Source organism: Capra hircus, chromosome 1 (genome assembly GCF_001704415.2).
Source record: "Capra hircus breed San Clemente chromosome 1, ASM170441v1, whole genome shotgun sequence".
NCBI lineage: Eukaryota > Metazoa > Chordata > Mammalia > Artiodactyla > Bovidae > Capra > Capra hircus.
This window is the reverse complement of record NC_030808.1, coordinates 21,577,890-21,601,939: the sequence shown is the minus strand read 5'-3', so window position 1 is coordinate 21,601,939 and position 24,050 is coordinate 21,577,890. Positions and strand designations below refer to the sequence as shown.

The 24,050-nt window shown below is 35.8% G+C and overlaps 1 protein-coding gene across 1 annotated transcript in view; it reads right to left on the bottom strand.

Annotated features, from left to right (window-relative positions):
- The window catches only part of LIPI (lipase I), a 60,492-nt gene extending 44,013 nt beyond the window's left edge, over positions 1–16,479 (bottom strand). Inside the window, exons 1-5 of the mRNA XM_018049348.1 lie at positions 16,210–16,479; positions 9,985–10,027; positions 9,170–9,555; positions 6,845–6,953; positions 1,155–1,256 (exon numbers count right to left, since the gene is read on the bottom strand). Of these exons, the coding sequence (XP_017904837.1) occupies positions 1,155–1,256; positions 6,845–6,953; positions 9,170–9,555; positions 9,985–10,027; positions 16,210–16,479 (910 nt within the window). The remainder of the gene's footprint in view (positions 1–1,154; positions 1,257–6,844; positions 6,954–9,169; positions 9,556–9,984; positions 10,028–16,209) is intronic.

Sequence of the window (24,050 nt, the reverse complement as noted above, 5' to 3'; positions counted from 1 at the left end):
CGTGTCTGACTCTTAGTGACCCCATGGACTGCAGCCTACGAGGCTCCTCCGTCCATGGGACTTTCCAAGCAAGGGTATTGGAGTGGGTTGCCATTGCCTTCTCCAAATAAAGAGCATAATTGTTCTAATTATAGGCTCAGCACACTGGTATATAGGCATAGAAGTTGAAAACTTGTCACCTATTGCATTAATGGTATTTATATCTCACAAAATCATTGATATCAATTCTCCTAAAGTAAATTCAGGATAATATAGGAGCAAATAAATTACCTGGGTCAAAGGGAAAATCGACCTGAAGAAATAGGGAATTGGGAACCATCTTTGGGTCAGTTTCTCCTGTCTGTATCATGGCACTATATCTTTCCCATGCCACCAACCATAACACATGTAAATTACTAGTTAATCTGAGCAACATACTGGTGAGGTGAAGATACTGGAATCAAAAGACACTATTTCAAATTGTGACTGCCTCTTACTGACTTTGTCACTTAGACCCGAGCCTCTCCATCAGCAGAAAGGGGAATGTTCACTTATTTCATGGGGATTTAGGAGCATTCCAAAATTAATCCACATAAATAATTGAAAGTGATTAGTATATAGGAAGTATTCAATATCAGTTTCAATACAGGAAGGAGATCAGGGCCATCTAAAATATTTCTGGAAAGTGTTTGTCCAAGGTACTCTGGGCAAAACTATCAATAGTGAGTTAGACATTTAGAGAAAAATAATTTAAAATCTTTAGGGAAAATTATTGTTTCTCTGTGCTTCAATAAAATGCTCAGTTTGAGTTATTATACAACAAAGTGATAAAATGAGAAGAGAGAAGAGTAACCTAAATATATCAGGTATATTAAGCATGGGGGAAATTGTGATCAAATCAATAAAATTGTTAATAGAATGAAAGGATGAAGTATAATTTTTTATCAAATTTCCGTTTTTTAGGATGATCTGACAGTTCCTAAAAACTAAGGGCAGAGTGTCATTTTACACCACAGAATAAACTAACTCTAAGAAATGTTGCTTGTGGGAAGTATAATAATCATATAATTTCAGACTTAACACTTCATCCACTACTGTTTCCTTTTCCTCTTCCCCAGTGTCCACATCACTTTTTGCATTTTCAAATAAGTAAGAAATAAATCCTGCGTTGTTACCATTGATATCAGTATGGATGACATCCACAAAATTTGCATCAGTGTAATCTAATCTGCCATGTGAAGGTTTTCCAGAGAATTGTGGCCCAGCAGGATCAAGACCTGAAATTCAAGAAAGAAATTATTAATATATTAATCAAGTTGTATTACAGAGTTATTACCACACACTTGCATTATTATTAATTATAAACATAATAAGTTTAAACCTGTCAAAAAACATATCTAAAGATAAATTGAATTAGATGAATAGCAAGTATCTGTTTTATTTGAATAACATTATTCCCAATCTTGAGTTTATCAATGATGCAGTGTTAAGTCACACTACACATACCTTGACAAAATATTGTGGCTTTCTTTAGGACATTCATTTAACAAGTAATTACGAATATGCTGGTAGTAATATTCTATTTAATAGAAAGTAACTACTACTCCTCCTGAAGGGGGAAAAATAATAAATATTATCCTGATCCTATCTACAACCTCATTCCATACCATCTCATCCTAGGTCTATTCAAAGGTCTAAAATGATTTTAAGTGCAATTTGAGCTGTGGGATAAAACATATTTATTATTAGTTTATCATTCATTTCTCAGAATAATTTACTGCATACAAAAAAGAAAAAATATATTAAAAGTGTTAGATAATATTATTTCTAGTGTATTCAGAATTCTAAATAAAATTCTAAGCTCATGATCTGCTGCAGAGTAAAAAAAAGGCTGAGGAAGAGATGAAATGAAATGCCTTGAGAACATCTATTCAATAGGGCAATAATTATCTTAAAAAGATATTTTTAAAATAAAATATAATGTTGCTTATCTCAATCTTCTATTAACCCGAGTTTATCTGGCCCACATGATTGAATAGTTGTTGTTGCTCAGTCACTCAGTCATGTCCAACTCTATGAGACAAAATGGATTGCCGCACACTAGGCATCCCTGTCCTTCATCATCTCTGGGAGTTTTCTCAAACTCATGTTCATCAAGTAGGTGATGCCATCCAACCATCTGGTCCTCTGTCATTCCCTTCTCTTCTTGCCCTCAATCTTTTCCAGCATCAGGATCTTTTCTAATGAGTCAGATCTTCACATCATGTGGCCAAAGTATTGGAGCTTCAGGTTTAGCATCAGTCTTTCCAATGAATATTGAGGGTTGATTTCCTTTAGGAAATCACAAAATAAAGTCTCTGTTTGCATTGTTTCCCCATCTATTTGCCATGAAGTAATGGGACCAGATCACAGGAAGTGATGAGAAACAGTGAAAGATTTTATTTTGGAGGGCTCCAAAATCACTGCAGATGGGGACTTCAGCCATGAAATTAAAAGATGCTTGCTCCTTGAAAGAAAAGCTATGACCAACCTAAATAGCCTTTTAAAAAGCAGAGACATTACTTTGCTGACCAAGGTCTCTAGTCAAAGCTATAGTTTTTCTACTAGTCATGTATGGATGTGAGAGTTGGACTATAAAGAAAGCTGAGTGTTGAAGAATTGATGCTTTTGAACTGTGGGGTTGGAGAAGACTCTTGAGAGTCCCTTGGACTGCAAGGAGATCAAAGCAGTCAATCCTAAAGGAAACCAACCCTCAATATTCATTGGAAGGACTGATGTTGAAGCTGAAACTCCAATACTTTGGCCACCTGATGTGAAGAACTGATTCATTGAAAAAAAAACCCCTGATGCTGGAAAAGATTGAAGGAGGGAAGAGAAGGGGATGACAGAGGATAGAATGGTTGGATGGTATCACCGATTTGATGGGTATGAGTTTGAGCAAACTCTAGAAGTTGGTGATGGACAGGGAGGCCTGGGGTGCTTTAGTCCACGGGGTCACAAAGAGTCAGACATAACTAAGCGACTGAACAGAACAGAACTGATGGAACCAGATGCCATAAGTCAGTTCAGTTCAGTCACTCAGTCGTGTCCGACTCTTTGCGACCCATGAATCACAAAACGCCAGGCCTCCGGGGGTACACTCAAACTCATGTCCATCAAGTCGGTGATGCCATCCAGCCATCTCATCCTCTGTCATCCCCTTCTCCTCCTGCCCCCAATTCCTCCCAGCATCAAGGTCTTTTCCAATAAGTCAACTCTTTGGATGAGGTGGCCAAAGTATTGGAGTTTCAGCTTCAGCATCAGTCCTTCCAATGAACTCCCAGGACTGATCTCCTTTAGGATGGACTGTTTGGATCTCCCTGCAGTCCAAGGGACTCTCAAGAGCCTTCTCCAGCACCACAGTTCAAAAGCATCAATTCTTCGGTGCTCAGCTTTCTTCACAGTCCAACTCTCACATCCATACATGACCACTGGAAAAACGATAGCCTTGACCAGACAGACATCTGTTGGCAAAGTAATGTCTCTGCTTTTCAATATACTATCTAGGTTGGTATAACTTTCCTTCCAAGGAGTAAGCGTCTTTTAATTTCATGGCTGCAGTCACCACCTGCAGTGATTTTGGAGTCCAAAAGAATAAAGTCTGACACTGTTTCCACTGTTTCCCCATGTATTTCCCATGAAGTGATGGGACCGGATGCCATGATCTTAGTTTACTGAATGTTGACCTTTGAGCCAACTTTTTCACTTTCACTTTCATCAAGAGGCTTTTTAGTTCCTCTTCACTTTCTGCCATAAGGGTGATGTCATCTGCATATCTGAGGTTATTGATATTTCTCCCGGCAATCTTGATTCCAGCTTGTGCTTCCTCCAGCCCAGCATTGCTCACAATGTACTCTGCATATAAGTTAAATAAGCAGGGTGACAATATACAGCCTTGATGTACTCCTTTTCCTATTTGGAACCAGTCTGTTGTTCCATGTTCAGTTCTAACTGTTGCTTCCTGACCTGCATATAGGTTTCTCAAGATGCAGGTCAGGTGGTCTGGTATTCCCATCTCTTTCAGAATTTTCCACAGTTTATTGTGATCCACACAGTCAAAGGCTTTGGCATAGTCAATAAAGCAGAAATAGATGTTTCTCTGGAACTCTTGCTTTTTCCATGATCCAGTGCATGTTGGTAATTTCATCTCTGGCTCCTCTGCCTTTTCTAAAACCAGCTTGAACATCTGGAAGTTCACAGTTCACGTATTGCTGAAGTCTGGCTTGGAGAATTTTGAGCATTACTTTACTAGCATGTGAGATGAGTGTAATTGTGCAGTAGTTTGAGCATACTTTGGCATTGCCTTTCTTTGGAATTGGAATGAAAACTGACCTTTTCCAGTCCTGTGGCCACTGCTGAGTTTTCCAAATTTGTTGGCATATTGAGTGCAGCACTTTCACAGCATCATCTTCCAGGATTTGAAATAGCTCCACTGGAATTCCATCACCTCCACTAGCTTTGTTCGTAGTGATGCTTTCTAAGGCCCACTTGACTTCACATTCCAGGATGTCTGGCTCTAGGTGAATGATCACACCATCGTGATTATCTGGGTCATGAAGATCTTTTTTTGTACAGTTCTTCTGTGTATTCTTGTCACCTCTTCTTAATATCTCCTGCTTCTGTTAGGTCCATATCATTTCTGTCCTTTATCAAGCCTATCTTTGCATGAAATGTTTCCTTGGTATCTCTAATTTTCTTGAAGAGATCTCTAGTCTTTCCCATTCTGTTGTTTTCCTCTATTTCTTTGCACTGACCGCTGAGGAAGGCTTTCTTATCTCTCCTTGCTATTCTTTGGAACTCTGTATTCAGATGCTTATATCTTTTCTTTTCTCCTTTGCTTTTTGCTTCTCTTCTTTTCACAGCTATTTGTAAGGCCTCCTCAGACAGCCATTTTGCTTTTTTGCATTTCTTTTCCATGAGGATGGTCTTAATACCTGTCTCCTGTACAATGTCACAAACCTCTGTCCATAGTTCATCTGGCACTCTGTCTATCAGATCTAGTTCCTTAAATCTATTTCTCACTTTCACTGTAAATCATAAGGGATTTGACTTAGGTCATACCTGAATGGTTTCGTGGTTTTTCCCACTTTCTTCAATTTAAGTCTGAATTTGGCCATATGGAGTTCATGATCAGAGCCACAGTCAGCTCCTGGTCTTGTTTTTGGTGACTGTATAGAGCTTCTGCATCTTTGAATCTTAGTTTTTTGAATGTTGAGTTTTAAGCCAGCTTTTTCACTCTCCTCTTTCATCTTTATCAATGGCTCTTTACTTCCTCTTTGCCTTCTGCCATAAGGGTGGTGTCATCTGCATATCTGAGGTTGTTGATATTTCTCATGGAAATCTTGATTCCACCTTGTGATTCATTCAGCCTGGTATTTCGCATGATGTACTCTGTATATAAGTTAAATAAGCAGGGTGACCATATGCAGCCTTGACGTACTCCTTTCCCAATTTTGAACCAGTCTGTTGTTCCATGTCTCATTTTAACTGCTGCTTCTTGACTTGCATACAGGTTTCACAAGAGGCAGGTAAGGTGGTCTGGTATCCCCATCTCTTTAAGAATTTTCCACAGTTTATTGTGTCCATCCAGAAAAAGGGTTTTCCACAGTTTATTGTGTCCATCCAGAAAAAGTGAAGCAGAAGTAGATGTTTTTCTGGAATTCTCTTGCTTTTTCTATGATCCAATGGTTGTTAGATCTGACATGACTGAATGAAGCAGAAATTTCTCTCTTCCTGTAAATTGGCCTGATGTAGATCCAACACATTTGCTGGCTTTTAAACCCTGCTGATTGCTTGGCATGTGAAGCCATTCTAACTAGTCTAATATGTGAATAAACACTTCTTAAAATAAAGTAGGCTGACCAACTGTTCAAACTGCGCTAGTATGGTAGTTGAAACAGAATAGGCTTTGGATGCCAGAGATCTTTGTATAAGTCCTGGCTTCGATGTTACTAAATTCTTGACCCTCCTGAATTTATTCAGTTAACCTCAATTTTCACATCCTTTATAAGGAAGATAAAATTAAGATTGATCAAAACAAGTAAGGTATACTTAAGGTTCTATAAACAATTTATTTACTTCTTCCCTCCCCCTTTGCTTAAGACTTAGTATTAACATTTGAAATTATAATTCTGGAATAGATCTCAATAATTCCAGAAAGCTAAATTAAGTGCAAAAGGATACTATCCTTCTAGTTTTAAAATCACTCCCATTCCTAAAGGGAGGCCTGAAAATTCATGTCAGCATTATTTGGTTACTAAAATTTGTGAAGGCAATCACTTTGTTAAGGAAATACAATGACAACTGGGGTCCAGAATATCCCAGGTATAAACACCAACTCCTGATTCTCTCTTCAGGTGTTCAATTACAAAAATGAAAAAAAAATTTCAAAGGAATTAAATTATATCAAAGTTTCTAAAAATTAAATATATGATAACAGGTTATATTATTGTTTAATACATGAAAAAAGTTTTGCATGTGTAAAAGTTCTAATGGGTAAAACTGTCCTCAGGATTGTTACAATAAGGTCTCCTTAAAATTCATATGCAAATTAATTCACATGCAAAAATAAATCATTTCCCTTCCATTTCTATATGGGTAACTTAAGTTTGGTTAAGAAATAAGTTAAGACTTAAGAGTCTAACTAAAACAAAGACCAGCCTTTGAATATAATATAGAAAATGATGAATGTTTGTGCATTGTTTCCATTGCTTAAATATTGCCCCTGTTAAATAAAGCAACAATTTCTGAAATTTAAAAGTATAATAAAACATTAATTTTATCAAAAATATTTAAAATAAATAATTATAATTTAAAAATATTTTACCTGTTATTCTTCCAACTCGACCATGAAATATCTTTCCAACAAATCCACTAATATGAGCCCCTAAGCTCACACCTATGAAATGAAAATTATCAAGAGATGCTCCATGCTTCTGCAATTCAAAATGCAGTGTTACAATTTTCATTTCAGAAAGTCACAAATTATGCCTCGTTGCATCAGTGTTCTAAAAATCATTATTTTTTTCTGGCTTAGTCCACTTCTGGGAGACAGGGAATACAATTTTATAATTTCAAACAACTGTATCTTCGTTCAATTTTTTTCATAAAATGTCTGATTTTTCTTTATATATTAATAACATTAAGTTTTTATCTAGAAAAGCATATGTAAAATAATATATTTAATTAAGTATTTTGTAATAATAAAAATAAAACATATTTGGATGCTTTGTGCTAGTGACCTTGATAAGTGGTTTATAAATCTCATACTTAATATTCACAAAGTCCTATGAGCTATTTATTTTTATGCATTGCCTAAAACTTTCCCTGGCACCTATTAAATGCTTAATAAATATGGTTTTATAGTGAGTTGCCCAAAGTCATATATACTTATAAGGGAAAAAGATAGAGTTCAAGTCCAGGTCTCTTTAACTTCAAAATATAAACTAACCTGCTTCTTTGTTTTATCTGTAAATTGTGTCAAAAACTTGAAGAAGACTGAACAATGTGAATATCCACTCTTACTTTAGAGATGATAAAATGAAATGCAGCAAGTGACTTAGCCTGATTACAAACTGGAGAGCAATGGAGTCTAATTTTTAAAGCCCAAGGTTTGATCACCTCCTAGACTCTCAGCCCAGGAGAGGGGTATGGGGACATTAGGAGCTTAAACAAGGGAGAATTTCTCTTATATTCTCTTACACTCTCAGGAAGCAGGTCATGGTCCAGTCCACACAATCACACATCTGATGGCTGATAGAAAGATGTGGAACATTTATTCTAATGAGAAACTAGATTCTGATTTCCCAGGCATGGGGTGATAATTTTCTTCAACGTTTCTCACACTAGTACCTGCAACCTCCAGGGAATATTACTGTCAACTTTAGTGCTACTGAATTTTTCATCCTTCCTTATTAATATGGAGTCATTGCAAGGAAAAGCACTGTTAGTAATTTATCTAACATTAGACTTTTCCTAAACTTCTGTATTTAATATTCACAAGTTCCATACTTTGAAGTACATATGTATTAAGTATAGAAAAGACCACTGCAAAAAGGAAAAACTAATTATGCAATTTTCAGGCTATCAGTAAGAACAAGTGAATCAATAGCCTTCTGTCTCCAGAGGGATGGTTTGGTTTTGTCCAACTTTGTGGATGTAAAAATAATAATGATAGCTGATTTCATTTAAAGGTTATTACATAACAAGCACTGGTTAAGAATTAATTTTCCATAACACTTAAATAGAATATTGTTATAAAGTTTTGTTATCCCAAATGAATAGACAGAAATGAAGCAGAATGGTTAAGCTATTGCTCAGACTCACACTGATGGTGTGGATATGGTGGTCTTTGAATCCCTCTAGTCTGACTTCTAACAGCTACATACAACTGTTTCTTGGATCTATGATGCTTGCTGAATTTCAGCAGAGGCTTGGAAGTTCAGCAAATACAACTCGAAGGTGGACTTCAAGCTCAAGAATGACCCCAAGTCTTTTATCACCTTTCTTTCTCTCGAGCACCATTGCTATGACTTCTCTCTATAACAGACATAGATCTCTAGATCTCCATATACATTGACTTAAAGATCATTTGAAACACAGATGAACCTAGAACTGGCCTGAATTTACTTAAATGGACTTCATTTAAACTGGATAAGCCTAAAAGGAAGTGAGATCTGCCTCCAAGGTGGCGCAGGTATGCTACTTTTCAAGTTGTTTTTCATGTTGACCAATGTACACTTTGTCATTTTAGACATATCTTAGAAAATAGATCTAAAAAGTCTAATAATTAAATAGTTTATTTCCTCTCTCCACATAAAATCACTAACTAATCCTGAAGTCAGCATAGGCAAAGTTAAAAAAAAACAAAAATCTTAAAATATTTTAAGATAAAATATGATAATTGAGTCTTTAAGATAGCTTTAAAAAATAAGATAGGTCATGTCTAGGTATAGAATTATCCATTAACACAAAAGAAAAATGGCTGCGTATGTGAAGCACATCAACACAGTAATTCTTCACACTTGTGCAGTAATTCTTGATTAACAAAGTCTTAATAAAGTAAATAGTATTTACTTCATCACCATTTTGTAGTATTATAAAACCGCCATTTATTGTATAACATATATAACCCATAAAATTCCAGACTTACCAAAAGATTCTGAATGTACCTACTCAAACTGACAGCAACTTTCCTGGTATTTTTAACTGCCCTAATGTAAAGAAAAGTTGTAGCTCCTTGGTTCCAGTCTACTACAATTATATTCATATCATCTTGGTTCAACAAAATCCTCACAAAGTTCTGAAGCCATGAAGGAGTGGAGCCCAGTGGTCTGTATCCATGAATCAGCCAGACTACTTTCTTGCTTGTGTTGAAATTAACGTTAAGTGCATCATTCTTCTCAAACAGTGATTCAGCACAAGTTGGGTTGTTCCTTGTATACAACATCAAAGATATCTCCATTTTGGGATTAAACAGATCTCTGAAGGAATCCTTTAAACTTAGATGAGAGAATTCAAGGCATGGTGCCTTATTCTCTGAAATTTAAAAAAAAAAAAAGTCAGTCAAGCTGAGTATTGGGATAGTATTTATTTGATTCTATTCTTGTCACTGCTGCAAAGGAAATAATTGAACTTGGAGGGTGTGGAGTATTTTATTTTATTAGCAGTTTAACATATTGAGCATCTGCAATGTTGAAAGTAATTCACTGATTACTTAAGTAGACTTTTTGAAGTAGATGTATTCAAAAATTACAATAAAATATAGAAATGAATGTGGCTGGCTAAAAATTAAGAATTAGTTTTATCAGTACAAAATAGCAATGATGTGATTGAAATCATTAATATTGTTAATAAGGAAAGTGTTATACACACCAATAAAAGTCCACAAGTTGATTATGAACTTTAACAGTTTTGCAGAAGAATATCAAGATATAGATAATAAGCATCAGGAAAAATATATTTTACCTGAAGAGTGATCAAATAAAAACAAAAATATATCAACTTCTTCCTATCAAACACAATGAAAAAATCCTTTTAATATGTAACATTTATAAGGGTAAATGTAACAAAGATTCATATATATGGATGCTCAGAGCAAAAGTTGATACTTCATTTTGAAATTGTATGTGTGTATGTGTATACCACACATACAAAATATTAAAAATATTTAATCTTCCTGATTTTCTTGCTGCTGCTGCTGCTGCTGCTAAGTCGCTTCAGTTGTGTCTGACTCTGTGCGACCCCATAGAGGGCTGCCCACCAGGCTCCCCCGTCCCTGGGATTCTCCAGGCAAGAACACTGGAGTGGGTTACTATTTCCTTCTCCAACGCATGAAAGTGAAAGTGAAAGTGAAGTCGCCCAGTCATGTCCGACTACTAGCGATCCCATGGACTGCAGCCTACCAGGCTTCTCCATCCATGGGATTTTCCAGGCAAGAATACTGGAGTGGGGTGCCATTGCCTTCTCCGGATTTTCTTGCTAGAGTTACACTAATGAAATGAGCACTGTGTTAAATATAAATATATTAATTATGGGGTTATGCATAATCACACAAAAATTTAAAACACCTTAGTTATCATCATATGTAATTTCATCAATCTGTGGATCCTATTTATCTATCTATCATCTATATACCTACATATCTATCTATCCAGCCATCCATCCTAGATGAAAGCAGAGCAGAAAATGAAATATCTAAGCCAAACCAATGCAAAGGTCATTACCAGGCAGTGAAACATGGTTGTTTTATCTTTTCACAATTTTTAAGAATTGTAATTTTTTAAAAATGAGGATACAATCTCAAAATATTTTTTAATGACAGCATATGCTTATACTGCTTCTGGAAATTTAACTTGGTAAGAAGAGTTGGAAAAAAATTTGTCAATACATAGCAAAAATTCACAAAAGTGTTAGTAAAGTTTATGTAGTAATTACACTTCTAAGAATTTATACCAATAGTCTGAAAATACATAAAAAATGAATATGTATTATTTGAATATTAGAGAAATAGAGGTAATTTAAATGCCCAGAAATAATGTGCTCAAGTCATTACATACATTTATATGTATTTGATAAATTTAAGTACCTCTTTTAACAATTATAAATACACATTTAAAATGATACATCTATTTATACACAAATATATTTGGAAAAGACATAATAATATGCACTAGTTGCAATCATTCTTGTTGGGAGCTTATATATGTAATATTATCATAATTATTCAGAAGAAGACCAAGAAGGAAGGAAGTGAAATTGAATTCCCAGATTAACAGCTGAAAAACTGATACCTCATTTGTTCTAAGTACAAAGGAATGAGGAAGTGGAGAGGAGGAATAAATTAAAACTCAAGGCAAAACAGAGTACAAATAGGGTAGACAATTGTGCTTATCCAACTTCCCACCAGCTGGAACTCTGAGAATTCAAAATGCAATTGATATATTCAAACTGCTGGCCCACTAAAAGCCAAGGTAGGTTTTACCTGGCCCTGGAATGAGTAATAAATAAACAAAATCCCTGTAATGAAACAAGGGAAAGAAATCACCTAAAACAAACAACAGAAAAGTCTATTGTCTATTATCAGATGCAGAATTAATTGCAGGAAACTCTTTAGAACTCTCATTAGAATGCAAGGAAAAAACACATCTCAAAAACAGGAGGACATTAAGAGAAAATTTACTGAGGCAAAAACAACAGCTTAAGGTTAAAATGGAATAAAAATATACTCCAATTCACAAAAAGGAAAAATGCACCTGCAGAATAAAAATTCATTTTACAGATGTAAAAACATGAAAATCTCACCTTATATATAGTAAGACATGAAGGAGAAAAGATATTTAAATTATGAAGGTAAACATAGACATGGGATAGAAAATAAAGATTCAAATTAAAAATCATCATTCCCTTGGCAGGTAGGGAGGAAATGGGGAGAGAGAGGGTAGCAGTTAAAACAATTAAGGAAATATCTGCATACCAGGGTATGCAAACTGAAAAATGTTCACCAGTATCTGGAGAAATTTAGTTCATCAGACTCACTAAGAGACCTCCTAGAATCAGTTTTGGTTTTAATGAAAAAGAAAAATATCCTAAACATATTAAGGCAGAAAATCCAGGTTGCAGATAGAAGAATGAATTTATGATGACTTCAGATTTGTCTTCCAAAATAATACATCAGACATATAAAAGTATAATAAATGAAGACTATAAGTGCAAAAGTTTGTGGCCCAATAATTTTATATTTTTCCTAAAGTACACCACCCAAGGTTGACTAAGTAAAGTTCCTGACATCATCACTATTAAATAAATGAGAGATTTATTGAAGACAAAATCCATAGAAACTCACAGTAAAAAAGAAAGTGAGCATAGAAACAAGTTAAATACCAATTAAGTGTAAACAGTATAAAGCAGAGTAAAACATAAATGCAATATCAGAAATTATTCTTATTCAAATGTTTAATAAGAATGTTTAGTATAAGTCAATATATACTAATTAGATGGTTCCTCTCTCCATGGAATTCTGTAGGCAAGAAAATTGGAGTAGGAAGCCTTCTCTTCAGGGGATCTTCTTAACCCAGGGATTGAATGTGGGTCTCCTGCAATGCAGGATAATTCTTTACTGTGTGAGCCCCAGGGAAGCCTCAACATATACTAATATAAGATGGGAATTTATGTTAAAAGGGGTATAGATAAAGTGGTACGAAAATTCCTTAACTGGGGGATTCAGAATATGTCCATTTAAAAAATGTTAATAAATAGATAACTATGGGTTTTAAAAAATATCGATTACCTTAACAGTTAACCATTATATTATGTAAAACAATAGACATGACTTTCTACACACTAAAACATATGAAAGTATAGCAAATGTGTATATATACAAAAAATACAAAGAAAATGAAAAATATAGAAAGTAGAAAGCACGAAACAAAATGATAAACTTACACACAAGATAAAGTTATGTAACTGTAATAAAGTCTTCCTATTAAAAAAATCAGCTTCATAAAAAAGAAACTTAGCTATAAAATAAAGACGTGCACAGGAAATTTTAAATAAATGGATAGGTAGGTATATTCCACACATGTAAAATAAAGACAAACTAGGTTGATATACTAGATGCAATCATGGCTCCAAAACATCACTGTTTCCTGAATCTATGTCATTCGGCTTGTAACTCTGAGGTATTCTCCCATCACAAGTGGGATGACTTGCTCCAATTTTTGATATGCGTGCAAGTATTACAGCTTATAATATTGGAAAGTAGGACCTTGGTGATGTAATGCAAACAGATGCTGAACTTGGCTTGCACGTTAGAGCTGGGCATCCCACACTTCTGCCATCACAGTGAGAATACCCCAGGTCTGGCCTGCTAGAAAAGGAGAGACAGGTGTAAAAGAGCTAAATTGTACTAGTCTCCCTAGTTGATTGACACCCAATTAAAAGCCAAACATGCCAGCAAACCCAACAAAGAAGAGCACTGCCTGTACAATTCCCACCTGAATCCATAAATGTAGCAGCTACATTACATTAAACACCACCGAGGGTCTGTGTTTTTCATTTTGTTTAGCTTTTTCGTGACATTGTATAGTCAATTTTGGGCTTCCCAGGTGGCGCTAGTGGTAAAGAACTGGCTTGCCAATGTAGGAGACATAAGACAAGCTGGTTTAATCCCTGGGTTGGTAAGATCCCAGGGAGGAGGGCATGGCAACCCACTCCAGTATTCTTGCCTGGAGAATTCCATGGACAGAGGAGCCTGGCAGGCAACTGTCCATAACGTTGTAAAGAGCCAGACACAACTGAAGCAACTCAACATGTAGGCACACAGTCAATTTCATTAATAATATTAATATCAGCTAAAGAAAAACAAAACTTTTCAAATGATACAAAAAATTCAAAGTAGTATACTGTAAAGCTCTTAAAGAATATCAAACTGATTCAACTCTGGTAGATTATAGGAAAAAAAATAATAAAGTTTTAGAAATCAAATACTTAACAGTTCAGTTCAGTTCAGTTGCTCAGTCGTGTCCGACTCTTTGCGACCCCATGGACTGCAGCACGCCAGGCTTCCCTGTCTATCATCAGTTCCTGGAGCTTGCTTGAACTCATGTCCATCAAGTCAGTGATACCATCCAACCATTTCATCCTCTGTCATCCCCTTCTCCTGCCTTCAGCCTTTCCCAGCATCAGGGTCTTTTCCAATGAGTCAGTTCTTCACATCAGGTGGCGTTTCGGCTTCAATGTCAGTCCTTCTAATGAATATTCAGGACTGATTTCCTTTAGAATGGAATAGTGGATCTCTTTGCTGTCCAAGCAACTCTCAAGAGTCTTCTCCAGCACCACAGTTCAAAAGCATCAATTCTTTGGTGCTCAGCTTTCTTTATGGTCCAACTCTGACATCCATACATGACTACTGGAAAAACCACAGTTTTGACTAGACAGACCTTTGTCAGTAAGGTAATACTTACAGGGATTTTCAATAAAATTATCCGTGGATTTCTCAGCAAAAACTTTGCAAACCAGAAGGCAGTAAGATAATATATGTAGAGTAGTTAAAGAGGAAAACATTCAACCTAGAATTCTGTATCAGGCAAAACTGTTCTTCAAAAATAAGAGAGAAATTAAGACATCCCCAGACACACATCCCTGGTGGCTCAGACATTAAAGCATCTGCCAGTAATGCAGAAGACCCGGGGGTTTGACCCCTGGGTTAGGAAGATCCTCTTCCCAAAATAAGATCCCCAATATTTTTGCCTGGAGAATTCCATGGACAGAGGAGCCTGGTGGGCTATCGCCCATGGAGTTGCAAAGGGTCAGACACGACTGAGCGACCAACACATTTTTTGTGTGAATGAGACAAACAAGAGCTGAGAGAATTCATTAACACTATAACTGCTCTATATGAAGTGCAAATGGGAGCCCTTCAAGTTGAAATGAAAGAATGTTATACAATAACTTGAAATCATATAAAATGTAAAATTTTCTGGTAAAGGCAAATTATGAACAAATATAAAAAATACTATTGAAATTTTTATTTGTAACTCCACTTTTTATTTTCCATAGAATTTAAAAGACACATGCATAGAAATAATTACAAATCTATGTCAATGGGTATGCAATATATAAAGATATAACTGTGTCATCAATAACAAAATGAGTGAAGCAGAGCTTAATGGAGTAGAGTATTTTAAGTGAAAGTTTTTACTTAAGTCTTTATTGCCGTTATTGGAGCTAAATCAGTATCAATTTAAGATAGATTGTCATAACTTCAGATGTTATACATAATCCCAGTGATAAATACAATATATAGAACACACAGCAAAAAAAGATAAAGAGATCAAAATGTGTCAGCACAAAACAATCAACTAAAAATAAAGAAGACATGACACTTCCAACCCATTTGGATGGCTACTATTAAAAAAAAAAAACAGCGAAAAACAGGAAATATTTGTTGACAAGAATGTAGAGAAATTGGAACTTGTGTGCACTGCTGAAAGCTGCAGCTGCTGTGTTCATTGCAGCATTATTCACAAAAGCCAAAAGTATCCAGTAAAGGTGAATGGATAAACAAAACCTGGTGTATATATCCAGTGGAATATTACACAGCCTTTAAAAGGAAGGAAAATCTTATACATGAAACAACATGGAAGAACTTTAGATATGTCATATTACATGAAATAAGAGAGCCACAAAAATATTAATATAAATGCTATATGGTTCATTAAAATGAGTCAAATTTCTCAAGGCATAAAGTAGAACAATGGTTGCCAAGGGCTACGAAAAAAGTGGTAAATGTGGAGTTGATGGGGTGCAGATTTTCAGTTTGGGAACATGAAAATGTTCTAGAGATGGGTGATGGTGATGGTGGCACAACAGTGTGAATACACTTAATAACACTGAGCTATACACTTAAATATACTCTCTCTCCCACGCACTGGGGCACTCTTCTCCTCGTGTCTTTAGATCAAAGTGCCCTCACGCCTCAAAGATGGATTTTCCTGCTATCTTCTAAATAAAATACAGCTGTAACACTGAGCTGTAACACTGATTTGTCTAAGAGCTATAACATGGTCCATTTGAGACCTGAGAGCTACAACATGTCTATCCAAGGCCTGAGAGCTGTGACACGCCAAGGGGGCTTTAATGTCCATCTCTCCAAATCTTTGTTGTGACGAGACAAAGAATCGAGGAACATACACTTGCGTGACATCTATGGTGCCGTGACTCGGATATAACCTGGCTGAAACAACCTCCGTGTGGAAGAGGCCAAGCACAGCCGGAGCCCAACTCAGCGAAGCTCCGGTGGTAGAGGCGGAATGCAAAGAAAATCCAGCGCAGGGGAAGGCCCATTGTGCTAGAAACCGGGACAGTGGAAAGCCCACACGGCCCAGTCTCAGATCCCAGAAGACCTCCAGTTAAGATGGGAAATAACCAATCCACTTCCCAGCAGACGCCCTTGAGATGCATCCTTGATAACTGGAAGCTGTTCGACCCCCTAGCTCTAAGGAGAAGTCGCTTGAAATTCTTTTGTGCCACTGCGTGCCCACAGTATCCACTGGGGGACAAGGAACACTGGCCCGAGGATGGCTCAGAGGTTAAAGCATCTGCCTACAATGCAGGAGAAGGAAATGGCAACCCACTCCAGTATTCTTGCCTGGAGAATCCCATGGACGGAGGAGCTTGGTGGGCTATAGTCCACAGGTAGTCACAAAGAGTCGGACACGACTGAGTGACTTCACTAAAATACACTTAAAATGGTAATTTTTAATATATGTCTTACCAAAATAGAAAAGGCTTCCCTGGTATCTCAGATAGTAAAGAATCTGCCTCCAGTGTCGGAGACCTGGGTTTGATCCCTAGGTTGGGAAGATTCCCTAGAGAAGGAAATGGCAACCCATTCCAGTATTCTTGCCTGGGAAATCCCATGGACAGAGGAGCCTGGAGGGCTACACTGGGGTCAATGAAGCCCAATAGGGTCAATGAGTGATCTACCATGGGATTACAATGAGTTGGACATGACTATGTGACCACACAGACACACAACAATAAAACAAAAACATCTTACAGAATCCAGTTCCCATCATTATAATATGGATATCTGATTCCAGACTTACTTTACCTCTGTAAACAACTAGAACACTTGAAAAAATATATGAAAAAAAAGTTTACACATTGGACAACAAAAAGCATACAGCTATGGTATCTTTACAAAGGTAAACAAATGATTTGAACCCTGTATCTAATACCTTTCTACCTGGAGGCAGTTTTCAGACTTCGGTGCAGGAGGGTTGAACCCAACAAAACATGGCGGATTTGCCAAGTCGGGGACAAAGACTGGAGTTTGAAAAAGTTGAATCTACTAGAATTTGTATCACAGTGTACCACAAAGGAGGGGGCTATGTAGAGGCTGAGCTCCAAACTCTGAGAGGAGTCCCTTCGAATCCACTGCTGAAGACAAACTTGTGCCTACATAGGGTGAAACTCCACAAAGAGCGGTAAGCTCAACAACTTCAAAGGCCACAGCCTGCTAGGAGGCACTGCAGTTCTGACCAGCCAGAGTAGATAAAACTTAATGAACATCACATACATTCAGTGGAGACTCTAGAAGGGTCAGACTTTACTGCAATGGAGCTAAACTAGCTCTAGATTAAAAAAGAACTAAGGCCCATCCTTTCTCCTCATTCTCTCAGCTCTGCTTGCTTTGATTTGGCTTCATTCTCTGGCAGACAACATGTGTGAAATATTGAGAGACAATATTAACAATCTTGCGGTAAGCAAAGATTTTTCAGATATGACACAGTAAGCACACAACATAAAGATAATAAATTGGAAACTGCCATAGTGAAAAATGTCTGCTCCTAAAAAGACACAGATAAGAATGCGAATGTTCAGGTTTGTAAAATGTACATATGAAAAAGTACCTATATCCCAAATATATATGTGTATGTATGTATGTGTGTGTATATATTATATATATATTATGTGCATATGTTTTATGTATGTATACACATATGGGCTGTGTGTGCTCAGTCACTCAGTCATATTGGACTTTTTGCAACCCCATGATCTGTAGCTTGCCAGGCTCCTCTGTCTACGGAATTTTGCAGGCAGGAATCCTGAAGTGGGTTGCCATTTTCTACTCCAGGGGATCTTCCCTACCCAAGGATCGAAACTGCATCTCTTGTGTCTCCTGCATTGGCAGGCAGATTCTTTACCAATGCACCACCTAGGAAGCCCTGCATACACATAGAGAATCGTGTCCGACTCTTTGAGACCCCATGGACTGTAGCCCACCAGGCTCCTCCATCCATGGGATCTTCCAGGCAAGAATACTGGAGTGGGTTGCCATTTCCTTCTCCAGTACACATATACATATATGTAAAATTAAAAAGTTACTTTTAAAAAAAATGACAAAAGAATTGAAGGCACTTCACAAAAAGAGTGGTCTAATGGCCACTAGGCTCAAAACTGATGTTCAACATCATTAGTAGTCAAAGGTAATGGATTTTTAAATATAATAACTACTACAATAATTATTTGATTTGAGTTATATAAAAACATTCCATTTAAAAGTAGAATTATGTGAACTAGAAGAAGAATACAATTAATGTATGCATATATCATCTCAGATTGAGGAATGACTTTTTAGCATTAAAAAAAGGAAGAAACCATAAAGTATCCGACCAACAGATTTCACAGCAGGTGAATTTAAAAATTCTGTATAAACACTACGGGTTTCCCTGGTGATTCAGTGGTAAAGAATCCACCTGCCAATGTAGGAGATGATCCCTGGGTCAGGAAGATCCCCTGGAGAAGAAAATGGCAACCCACTGCAGTATTCTTACCTGGAAAACCCCATGGAGAGAGAAGTCTCGCAAGCTATAGTTTGTGGGGTCACAAAAGAGTTGGACATGACTTAGCAACTAAACAACAACGTAAACACTATAAACTAGCCAAATGAAAAAAAAAAACTTAGGAAAATATTTTCAATACAAAGTAGAAGAGGAATTGATATACATAAAGAACTATTAATGAAGAAAAAGAATGCCCCAAGTGAACACCAAGTGAAGAATATAAAGACATTTTACAAAATTAAATATTCAAACATAAATGCATCAAAATGTGCTCAATATTCTTAAAAACTAGTAAAGATTAATTCAAATAACATCACTGTATCGTTTTTACCATTATACCATGAACATTAACACTGATACATATCACATCATTTTTAAAGTGGTTATTTAGGAATCAACTAAATACATGGCAGAGTCTATAAATTATGATGTATCCATAGTAGTGCAGCAAGTAAGAAATCTATATAGTCTATAAATATATACATATAGTCCTAATTTTAGCTATAATACATAGTATATATGCAGTAAACTCTAGCTCACATTTGTGCACATACACACATATTTATTGTATTAGAACTGGTAGGAAATAAACCACTACCATAATTGTAGTTTGTGGTGATGGTAATATTAGATTTTTTGTCTGTCTTTTTATATTTTCTCTGTTTCTCCCTCCTGAATTTTAATATTTTCTCAATGTTTTAAATCTAACATACTTATTTGTGAGTGTTATAAGGAGGAGAAATGGTTTAAATAGACTTGAGTTGATTAAAAAATGATAATAAATAATGTTATTGGCTGAAAGATAAAGATATTTAGAACAGAAAAATAAGTATTGATGTTGTTTGAAAATTTAACAAATTGAGGTTCTTGGGACTAGTCTAAATTACTCTGATTAGAAATTCAGTAGCAAGGGCACAATACTGGATTTCATTATCAAATATGTAGAAAGATAATGACTCTAGCAATAATCTCAACAGAGCAGTGCACTGAGAAAGAATTCTGAAAATCTTCCTAGGTTTCAAATTATAGAAGCAGTAAATTTTTAAAAAATATCAAAGATATATGACATCAGGAATAATGATTCTAGGCTGTTCAGCTCTAACTGAAGTATATTTCCATTTTAGTTGCAATGGTTGTGAAGAAGAGAACAAGGAGACCCAAACCAACAGAGTTCAGAGGTGTGAACAGCACCTTGGACATGGACCACTGAGACCCAAATGTCTTCAATTTCTTTCAAACTTCTCTTGTGAATTTGAGCAAATGTTTTTCTGCTCTCATTTATAGGCCTTGGTTTCTTTAAATGGAAGGAGTTGAAATAAATGGTCCCCTATGACTTCTATTATTCTAATATTCTTTGATTTCAAACCCACTTGCACACAAATTCGTCTGTCTTGCTAATTTGAGCACTGACAAAATGAATAACAGAGAGTCCTCAAAACCCAGTCATAAAAAATTACCAATCCAAACACACTCTGTAAAGATTTACTTCTTCCTCTGATAATCCTCTGAAACCCACATTCATCCCAAAAAACCTGCATGAAAACCTCCTTCCTTCCCTTTCTTCATTTCTAAAAGAAAAATGTACTTCTTTTTCTTTCTTCATTTCTAAAAGCAAAACTGTACTTGTTAATAGCAATAACAATAACATCAATAATATCAATTATGGTTTATGGTTATTTAGCAATCACTCCATGTCACGCACTGTACTGTTTTATATTTGCTATCTTTTTCCTCAAGAAAGTGAAATTTTAAAAGATTAAATAACCTGTGGAAGGTTATATACAAATATAAATTTTATATATACTACAAATATACAGAAGCAACACAACATTTGTGGGAGAGATCTGAAAAGCATGAGCTTATTTATGGTATAAGTTATTATGTAAACTGTCGAGCAACATAAATAAAACTCTACCACGAGTTCACTAGCTTGATTATTTATTCATGTGTGATAAGAACGAAGGCTTTCAGGAGCCAATAGAATTCCAGATACAAATGACTGACCACCAACTTGATACTATGAGCCAACTGACCAAACTGAAGTCAGAGTTTTACATGGCTATAGAGCAGGTTGAGACATAAAATTTTAGGTAGAACTTTAAAACCCCTGAAGGCTTCCAGGAGAGAGTGCCATAGTATGCTTAATTTTATGATTCTGGAGCAAACAGAGCACATTTTGAAAATACATTTATTTAACATGTAATAAGAAATCAAGATATTCAATCAGTAACTTTTCAACTGTGCAAATATTTAAAAAGCTGTTGAAAATACACTAACAGTTGACCAAACAAGCAAAATATAATAGGTGACTGATAAGTCTTTGATCAGGAATTCTTAAGCATGAGTTTAAAAATGGGTATAAAAAATGACAAGGAGAGTTTATTCAAATGTGGTTTCTTGAGCCATGCCCAGAGATTCTGATTTGGAAGGTACATCTACATTTTTAAAGGCACAACTCAGGGAATTCTGATATACCTAGTACATACAAGTCTACCATAACTGTACATGGGTAGATACAGCGTGAAGTCCTACAGCTGGAAATCCATCTTAGAGAATTAAAGAGAAAATGCATCTGGAAGAAAACAGTGGATTACTCTAACCTAATTTATATTGCTTTATAACTGACCAAATCACTCATTTATGTTATCTCCTTTGAGCCTGAAAACGCACTGAAATGGTATTATAAATTTTACTTCCACTTAAAAATGAAGAAACTGATGCTCAGGGAGGTTAAATGATTTGGCCTGGGAGAACAGCCACCAGACTTGAATCTGAGTCTTTTAACTGTAAATCCCAGCTTCTTTCATAACACCCTGAAAGAAACTTTGGTACAATAAATTACAAAGTTGTTTGTGGACATTTGATGTTAGTAAATCAATAGAAATAGATTACTAGTCACATCAGAAAGATTTTTATAAAGTTTAGAGAAAAATAATGATGACTTTGTTGAGTCAGTGGGCTCAGAATTCCATGGCTTTTGGAATGACTATTGCCCTGTAGACAGTCCACTCAGTAAGGTTCTACAAATATACTCTTACTACTAAAAATGTGGTCTGCATACATATGGGCATCAACTGGGATTGATTTAAAATTGCAGAATCTTGGGCTTCACCCTCCATCCTGTGAAGAAGAATCTGCATTTTTAAACACAATGCCCAGGAGTCCAGAAGTCCAGGGCTGTAAATTCTATCATCTTAACAAAATGACTCCATCTTCCGAATCTCAGTTTTCCTGACCTGTGAAATGAGAAAGATGAACTAATCTATCTTTAACATCTCTTCTGTTAGTTACGTACTGGAGCATAGGAGTTGACAAACTATGGCCTGTGGGCTAAATCTGACCAGCAAGCTGAGAATGATTTTACAATTTAAAAAAATTTAAAAAAAAAGAATATTTTGTGACATGAAAATTTTGGTAATTCAACTTTTAGTGCCTGCCCATTGTGCATACATGCTCAGTCACTTCAGTCGTGTTCAACTCTTTGTGACCCTGTGGACTGTAGCCCGCCAGTCTCCTCTGCCCATGGGATTCTCCAGATAAGAATACTGGAATGGGTTGCCATGTCCTCCTCCCAGGGGATCTTCCCAACCCAGGGATCAAAACTGTGCCTTCTGCATCTCCTGCATTGCAGGCAAATTCTTTACTCACTGAGCCACTTGGGAAGCCCTTAGTGTCCATTAATACATTTAAATTAGAACACAGCCAGACTCATTGGTTTACGAACTGTCTATGGCTATTTTCATGCCATGATAGCAGAGTTGAAAGGATGTAATCAAGACTGCAGGGCCCTCAAAGCCTAAAACATTCACTCTCTGGCCCTTTACAGAAATATTTGCTGATACTTGCTATAGTAATAATGGTAACAGCCACAACCACCATTTCAGCAGATATTAGGACTCAAAAGTATACTAAGAACACATGTGCATATAATTTAAATATATATGCATATACATATGTATTTGTATATACAGTAGTTTGTTCAGCTACTTCTCTACTTCTATTTGATTCTATTTAAAAGTTTTGAAATGATCTAACTAATCCCAGTTTTTCAGGATGTTTTTCCATTTCTGAAGGCAGATGTAATGACTCTCATGTTGAGTGTAAGAAATGGTCTCTGAAAAATATATTTCAGAACCTCTAGTGGAGAAGGGAAGAGTATGTATAATTGAATAAAACCATATTTATCTGAAACAAATTACTGAAATTTCAACAAAAAATCCTAGGTATGTAAGAACTTATGTAAAACGAGAGAACACTTGCATGGGCTAAGTATGATTCTAATACTTAGCAAATCTTTTAATTTTTCTTATTTTTTATTTGTTATTAATATCTAAAAGATCTGACATTTTATTTCTGTCGACAGAGCCAAAAACACACTTCATAATTATATCTGTGTTTTCTCAATTGAGAACAACTTCCTATCTACTAATCAAAGCAACAATTTGAGAAAGTCTACCATGATATTGATGTAAAATGATGTCAACTATGATATAACACAAAGGATAGGAGTCTATATTTTAGAATTCTTTCAAATTAAGGTACCACTACTGTACATTGTGGCTCAGCTGGCTCCCCTGCAATTAGGGAAACCTGGGTTCGATCCCTGGGTAGGGAAGATCCCATGAAGAAGGGAAAGATTACCCACTTCAGTATTCTGGCCTAGAGAATTCCATGGACTGTATAGTCCATGGGGTCGCAAAGACTAGGACATGAGTGACTTTCACTTTCACATTCACTGTACATTAAAAAACATAAAATACCTATCAAAAGAATTCCAAGTAAGTAAAATATAAATGATGAACTGTATATTATTACCATTCAAAGTCTATTTGAATATAAAACAAACATTTCCAGAATTTATTTTTAAGCTCACATATACAATTGAAAAGAAACAAGAAATAATTTGAATTTTTAGTTGATATTTTAAGGTTATTCAAGTATGCATTCAAGAGATTTTTAAAAAGATTTTTAAACAAAGGAAATGGCCTTCTTTTGCAAAATCTCTACAGAAAACTATTCATTATGATTGTAAAATTGCTACTTATTATCATAAAGTAGAACAAGTAGTTCTACTGAACTATTTATTACCTAAAGTAGTAAATGATATTACTTAAATTAGTAAAATTTTTTTACCGTAAGCCAGTAAACCAGGACAATCAAGTTCGACATTATTATCATAAACTT